General features: G+C 43.1%; 1 protein-coding gene across 2 annotated transcripts in view; it reads left to right on the top strand.

Annotated features, from left to right (window-relative positions):
- CLCN2 (chloride voltage-gated channel 2) overlaps window positions 1-8,110 on the top strand; it is a 147,117-nt gene that overhangs the window by 130,602 nt on the left and 8,405 nt on the right. For both annotated transcript variants that reach the window (XM_018576552.1, XM_018576553.1), the window contains exons 20-21: window positions 3,013-3,054; window positions 5,697-5,801. In XM_018576552.1, coding sequence (XP_018432054.1) covers window positions 3,013-3,054; window positions 5,697-5,801 — 147 coding nt within the window. The remainder of the gene's footprint in view (window positions 1-3,012; window positions 3,055-5,696; window positions 5,802-8,110) is intronic.

The following is an 8,110-nucleotide window of genomic DNA, read 5'->3' as shown; positions in this document are numbered from 1 at the left end:
CCCCCCCCCATTTTTGGGGGTGGGATTCCTCCTTAAAATTCCTACCAGACCTAAAGGGCCTGGTATGACTTTTGGGGGGAACCCACGCTTTTTTTTTTTTAACTTGGGGTCCCGCCTAACATTCTTACCAGACCTAAAGGGTCTATTATGGTTTTTGTCTTAACATTTTTTTAAATATTTTCTTTTTTTTACATTACTTCACATAATTTGTAAACTTTTTTTTCTTTTTCCATTTCCATTTTATTTTATTCTGCTTGCTACCTTGGAGTTAGCTTTGTCACTGACTCCAAGCTGTAGAGGGAATTCAAATCTCAGCAATACATTATACAGCAATGCAGAATAATACCATCAGCTATAGAGGATTACAAATCTCTGCAGTTAGATAACTTAGTACCATGGCTGGGATGAGGAGGAATGCTCTGCAGTCAGATAACATGGTACCGTGTAAATGATTTTACGATAGTGGTGGAACACCAGGTCCCAGTTGCAAATGCTGCGCCCTTGGCAGTTTTGCCGCTGACTCCAAGCTGTAGAGAGACTTTAAATCCCAGCAATGCGGAATAATACCATCAGCTATAGAAGACTACAAATCTCTGCAGTGAGATAACATGGTACCATGCCTGGGATGAGGAGGAATGCTCCGCAGTCAGATAACATGGTACCGTGGCTGGGATGAGGAGGAATGCTCTGCAGTCAGATAACATGGTACTGTGGCTGGGATGAGGAGGAATGCTCTGCATTTAGATAATGTACCATTGTAAGGATGAGGAGGAATGCTCTGCAGTCAAATTACGTACCATGGCTGGGATGAGGAGGAATGCTCTGCAGTCAGATAACATGTACCGTGCATGGAGTCTGCGGGTCTGTGGTCAGTCTCAGAAGGTGGAAGATATACAGGCCGGAGCTGTATATAGGTCCCGCAAGGTCAGCAGAAGGCTGCTGTGAGTTACCCAGCAAGCGCGGGACCTTACGGCAGCCAAAGCAATAAAAAAAGTTTAAAGGGTCGGTATTGGCTTTTAATTTCGGGGCATTTTCACTGATACTTGTATCAGTGTATCCCTAGTATTTAATGTATGCTGCCACAACGCAGTAGTGTGAATGGCCTGACACTCCCACCTACTGTCCATAATGGTGCAACAGGTGTTTCAGTGTGCTCCAAACGTGCACGCAGTGGCTTATGTGCACTTTACATAGGGTGCATTGAGTATATCACTTCACTCAAAGTGCACCATTGTTTTTAGTGCAAATATCTTTGCTCTCTTACAGTCTGTATTAGGAATGCACCGGTATCGGTACTGGTGCCAATACTGGGCATTTTCACAACTTTTATAGGAATTAAATACCCTTATAGGAAGCGCCGATACCGACAGTTGATATTTTTAAACGGGAGCCAGCGCTGAAAATAGGCGCTGCTGTTCACAGGAAGGCTGCTGAGGTCCCAGGGGGCCTTCCTGTGAATCGCCAGCCAAAAATCTCCTCCACTCCACCGGCACCTGCCAAGACCAACCGGGACCCCTGGCAAGAGCTTGCACAGCCCACCATAGACCCCACATAGCCACCTAAGCATTCGCACAGCCCACCATAGAACATACAAAGCCACCTAAGAGCCTGCACAGCCCTCCTAAGACCCCAGCACAGAGTATGTAGCTTCATATTATTCTGCATTGATGTATAATGCATTGCTGGGATTTTTAGTCCTCTATAGCGGGTGGTATTCTGCATTGCTATATAATGTATTCTGAGATTTGTAGTCCCTCTACATCTTGGAGTCAGTGGCAGAACTACCAGGGGTGCAGTGTTTGCAGCTGGGACCGGGCCCTGGCACTTAACCACTGTCCTGAAATCGTTATTCTGTATTGTTTTAGGAAAACTATCACATGACACTAAAAAGAAGTATCGGTAATTGGTATCAATGAGTACTTGAGGAAAAGTATCGGTACTCGTACGCGGTCTGGAAAAAAATTGCATCCCTAGTCTGTATACTCTATTGTTGCTGAAATTGACCTCAGTCTGCTAGGTAGTGTAAAGTGCCATGGGATGAAGGTCCTGTTTTTGTTTTCAGGAGTACTTCATCTAAGCTGTTCGGAAGTACAATTCCAAAGGAACAGCTGGGCTTATTTATTACATACAAAGATTTGCCTGCAACAGTTACGTTTTGAAGAACCCAATTTTATTATATCCATTTTTATAAAATGTCTTTAATGCTATATAATTTCTGGTACAGTTACCTAATCAGCTGTTCAGAATTGCTATTTCACTATATGAAGAGGACACCCAGGCTTATTTCTTACTTTGCTTTTATTCAGTTCCTGCTTGTAACAAGAGCAGGATCATCCTCAAGGCAACCTAGACAGGAGCCTAAAGGCCCAGGGAATGTTCAAGGGGCCCAGCTACAACCTTTATGCTCTTGCAGTAAACCAGGGGAAAACTGTATTGGTTAAAGCAGAACTAGATTCCCCCAAAGACAAAATCACCAGGAAGTAGTTTGTTTTTTTTTGGCAGAAAAGACATGTACGGTGGTTTTGTCAAAAAGCCTTTTCCTCGCCTTTTTGCATTCTGTGCATGCACTGTGCAGTGTCCAGCCCGCCTCCATTCTTGACATGCCAGGTTCTGTGGACAACGTAACTCCTGGACATGGCTGAAGAGGATCGCCTTGCTTTAGGCTCAATTCTAGCTTGTAACGGTACATAAAGATTTATCGCACACATACATATCACACACTTTAAGAAAGTTTTGCGCAACATTCACGTACAACACAAGTAGACACAAAACTGTATACAGGTGAAAATATATGTACACATATACTGAGGTTCCTATTTAATAAGTCAGGAAGCAGCAAGCACAGTGCAGTAACACATAGAAAACAGACAATTAATTGTTAATTGCTATGGCTCACTGCATTCCATGGCTCTTTATCTCTTTATATTGCCTTATTAAATAAACCTCACTACCCTGCCTTGTTAAATTAGCCTGTCACCATACACTGTAATATTGCCCTGTATTGTCCTTTAGGGTGAAGATATGGAAGAGATAGACGTTATGTCGCCATCACAGGTGAGTGCCCCAATTGATGACTGGTATTAACCTGGCAGGTGGAAGCTGTCCCATGAAAATAAACAGGATTTCTATTGTACATTTTATTCAACAAAATGAGTAAACTTTATTGTATTCTAGAGTTAATTCTTGCAATGATTATCCTAGTAGATACATTTTGATGTTGGAAGCTGATTATGCAGCCGTTTTACATTTTAATCGCCTTTCTGCATAAATGCCACTTCCTATAAGAGGCGCACACTGACAGTGTCATATCGAATGAATGCCAGTATTTTATAGTCATTTCTGGGGACACTTAGAGACAGTATCGTTTATGTCAGAGTTTAATGGAAACGACCAATGCCCATGATTGTTTGGAAATGAAATCCTTTATTGCATTATAGATGCTGCGCCTTAATTCATCTATGCTGAAACAGAGATCAGTAATAGATGATAAATCTAATATAAGTGAATGGTAACAAATGCCAACGAATCTAAAATTAATCTTGGCAATTTTATTATGACTGATGTCCAGTCATGAAAAACAGGGACATTTCAAAGAACAACAATTACTAGAGATATAATTTTTAAGGAAGATCGTATAAGTAGTATGAGTAATAAGAGGGTCTCCACACAAAACTGAGGTTTTAATTTTTTTGTAGCTGTTGAGCTGAGACTTAATATCCTGAGCGATTCTAAAATCTCTTGTTGAGATATGCAGGCTTACATTTCTGGGTCTGTCAACTGCCAGCCATAGAAAAGGGTGCCTCTCTCTCCTTGCTGAATTTTTTATTTATTTTAGCTCAAGGATAATGAAATAGGAGATCAACAAGCAAATATCCCAAGTGGACAGGAATTAAGAATTATAACATGGAGTTCTTGCTGTTGGTGTATCCAAGACACATAAAAAAAACTTTTAATTGTTTTTCATATTATTTGTATTTACAGCAATGGCACATTGTGTGTGTGTGTAGCTGGAATACATTTCAGTTATCTGTTCTATATTTTAGCCATGGTTACGTTACTTTAATGGGGGTGTTGATGTTGTAGGTTATGATTATTCTAACTTACATGAATAATATAGCATTGCTCAAATATACACTGCCTGGCCAAAAAGAGGAGGAGGCACTTAGATTTAACTAAGAAAATAGCTAAGAGCCTTTCATTGGATAAGTACTGCAGTGATTAATATGTTTCATCTGGCAACACGTTATTTAACCCTAACTGATGCAGTGAGTAACTTCTCATTTCTTAAACAACCGTCTCAGAAGACATATATATTCTGTGGTCATGGAAAAGCTGTATCTCTGTTCAGAAAGGTCAAATTATTGGCCTGCATCAAGCAAAGAAAACAACTAAGGAGATTGCTGAAACTGCTAACATTGGGTTAAGAACTCTCTAACGCATTATTAAAACCTTTAACATTTGGGGAAATCATATCATAAAAAATTAACACTAGAACTATGTTTAATAGTAAAAGTAAAAGCATTTCCACCTGCACAATGCAAAGAGAACTGAAAGGATTGGGACTGAACAGCTGAGTAGCCGTAAGAAAATCACTCATCAGTGAGGCAAATCGGAAAAAAAGGCTTCAATTTGCTATGGAGCATAGAGATTGGACTCTGAAGCAATGGGAAAAGGTCATGTGGTCTGATGAGTCCAGATTACCCTGTTCCAGAGTAATGGGCCTGTGAGGGTAAGAAGATTGGCAGATGAAGTGATGCACCCACCATGCCTAATGCCTATCGTACAAGCCTGTGAGGGCAGTGTGAAGCTAGGGTTGCTTCATTTGGTCGGTTCTAGGTTCAGCAACGTTATAGCCCCAAAAATGAGGTCAGCTGCCTACCTGAACATACATAATGACCAGGTTTTTCCATCAATGGAATTTTACGGAAATAAAAGTTATGATGTTGCATAAGCTTATCAAAACAATGCTACGGTGAATGCATGTATTTTTTTGTGCATGACCTTTTTGGGGGGCCATATAGTGTATGTTACATTTGTACAAGATGTAGGTAGATTGACGTGGACATCAGTGACTAGTAGGGATGCACGGAAATTTCAGCCGTCAAAATATTTCAGCCAAAAATGGTACTATGGGCAAAATTCTAATAGTGCCATAACGGCCGAAAATTCAGTGCATCCAATGCTGTTCTCCCCTGCCTGTGTCGGCAGAGGCAGTGGGGATCCGAGGAGACACGGAGGATCCAGCTGCTGGCGCCCTACAGGGAGGAGAGAAGCTCTCAGGATGCCGAATGGGGCGGGAGTAGTGTTGGGCTCGATGTTCGAGTCGACCAAGAGTTCGACTTGAACATCGCTAGTTCGTGTGTCCGGCGAACTATCAGGGCGTTCAGCGGGCTATTCACCCGCCGAACGCCCCACAAGGCACAGCGGAGTGCCTTGTGAAGCCCTGATTGGCTAAAGCCTTGCTCCTGACCACAGATTTTACACTTAGATTTTTTTCCTTTAGCTTTCAAGCTCTCATAATCACTTGCTAGGGCTATTGTATTTTGATATAATTAGTGTTACTGTCATGTATTTTGGCTTCTAAACCTCAAATAAATGCTGTAAAGTCTGACCCTTGTCATAGATGAAGGTGACAATAAGTGCATGTGCAGTACAGGTTGCTAGAAAACTTACAAAATGTCTCTGGTCTCTCTCAGATTTTACAGTGGGAAGAACAACAGCTGGATGAAACTATCAATTTCAACAACTGCAAGATTGACCCCGCACCTTTTCAGCTGGTGGAGAGAACATCTCTTCATAAAGTAAAATACTTCAGACATATTCCTTATTCATGCACTTCATTGTTTTCTGATTTCTTAATAACTTTTTTCAAGACTGCCACTACCTGGACAATCTGTTTATCACTCAAGTATTTGCTAGCAAATATAGTAATAGTTCTGTCAGCACCTAAAACAGATGTAAAACTTAAAGCAAAATGTAGGGAACTAACTGTTGAGTTGAATTAACCAACAGCTTTGCGTATTTCTCCTAGACTCCCAAAAAACAGGTTTCTACCCTTCCTGTGTCATAACGAAAGGTCACAGTTTAGCCGCTTGAACTTCCCATATTCTTTATTTTGCATTTTTTATGTAGAATCCTTTGGGTGTAGTGTACCATCATTTGACTTCTGGGCAAAACTAGAAATTCTTGTGAAAATCTGTCTCCACTGGAGTCCACAAGCAATATAAAAGGCCAGCATGTGATTCACCCCTGCCATCAAGGACACAAAACATTTTCACCTGTGGGTGAATTTGGATTTTAAAAATGAGCAATAGTTAAAATATTTTAAAGTGAAATGCTGTATTAGAAACCATGTCAAAATAATCCTTAGAGCCAAAGAAAAAACACATTTGAAATTTTTATGCAAATCTTGACTTCTTATAACTCAACTTATCAGCAAGCATCCCTGCTAAGGGTGAGGGTGTAAATGGCTCCTCTCCTTCAAACCTAATGACTAATTTATGTACGGGCAGGTGAGGAGGGCACATATAGCATTATATGGGTCTTATGATTACTGAATTATTCTTTGAAACAACATCAAAGTGAAATAACACACACACACTTAATATGAACAAACTTTTGTCTCAAAGGGGTAGACAGAACCCATAATAATCTACTTGTTTTATGTATGTCTGTATCCATTAACAAGTTTTGCAGACCCACATTTTGACATCTGTGTTATTTACTCTGATTATTTTTTATTATTATTATTTTAAGGGCTTGTGTAGTTATATAGTATTTTTCTCTCCCGTTCATTATAGGATACAGGGAACAGATCGGAGATCCTGTACTGTAGGGTAATATCGCCACCTGCAGGAGAAGGACACTAGGCACAAAACTAAAGACCAATTACAGCCTAGGGGCGGCCCCTGCCGGTGGCCAAAACCCCCCACCTGCTGACAAGTCTCCAGTTTTTTGCCCAGTGTCAGGAGTAAGGAGCTAAGAATTTTTTTGGGGTATTCTGACCTGCTTCTTCCTGATCTTTTTCAGTGGAATCTTCTAGCATGTGTTGTCCGGGCGACAGGCTGGATGTCTCGGATCCTTGGAGTCTCCCCGGGACGACCGACGATCGCATGCAGGCCCGCTCCGGTGGGTCGGCTGTGACGATCCCGCTCTGGCGGGGTGGCCTATGGGTTCGTCCCAGGGGGGTGCATATGTCTGGGGGTCTCGGCCACCCAGTCAAAGTACTCCCCAAAGGCTTCTGGCGCCGCGACTGTGCACCTGGATCTTCAATGTTCCCTGCGCAGCTGCTTGACATGTGGTGCAGGGTCTGCAATACCTGTGTAATTCGGCCTTGGATGCGGCATCGTTGGTTTCCAAGCTGTCTGTGTCAGCGGTTACTCTTCGGCGCCTCCTCTGGCTTAAATGCTGGTCGGCTGACCAGGCTTCCAAGAAGGCTCTGACGGAGCTCCCCTTTACGGGGGAGCGTCTGTTCGGGACTACCTTGGATGAGATCATTAAGGATTTGACAGGCGGTAAGAGTACCTTCCTACCTCAATCTAAAAAGCCTAGGGAACAGCGGCGGAAGCCCGGTCCTTCCTTTTCTGCTCACAAGCGGCTTTTTCGTCCGCCTCCACCCTCTGAGAAGGGTGGGAAGTTCAACAGACCGCCGCCTTCCCAGGCCGCCGAACGCCCCTGGTTTCTAGTCCTTCCAGTACACTTCCCTTTTCTGTGTTCAATATTAAAAGTAATCACATTGTGATCACTATTACCCAATGACTCCCCAATTACAATATCCTCGATTAACTCGCTGGACTCGGGAGGCGAGGGCCTCCCTGGTCTGGTGGCTTCGGTCTCCGTCCCTGGTGTTGGGACTTCCCAGTCCTTCCTTCCCATTCACTGGACGGTGGTCACCACGGATGCCAGCCTGTTGGGCTGGGGGGGCGTCCTGGACGTCTGGACGGCTCAGGGCCGTTGGTCGTCGGAGGAATCTCGGCTTTCGATCAACGTGCTGGAACTTCGGGCGATCCGTCTCTCCCTTCTTCACTGGACGGACCGTCTTCAGGGACGGCCGGTCCGGGTTCAGTCAGACAACGCCACGGCCGTGGCTTACGTCAACCATCAGGGCGGC

The sequence above is a fragment of the Nanorana parkeri genome, unplaced genomic scaffold (genome assembly GCF_000935625.1).
Source record: "Nanorana parkeri isolate BGI_ZX_2015 unplaced genomic scaffold, ASM93562v1 scaffold69, whole genome shotgun sequence".
Classification (NCBI taxonomy): Eukaryota; Metazoa; Chordata; class Amphibia; order Anura; family Dicroglossidae; genus Nanorana; species Nanorana parkeri.
Note: the sequence above shows the minus strand (reverse complement) of the source record. Positions and strands in the feature narration are given on the sequence as shown.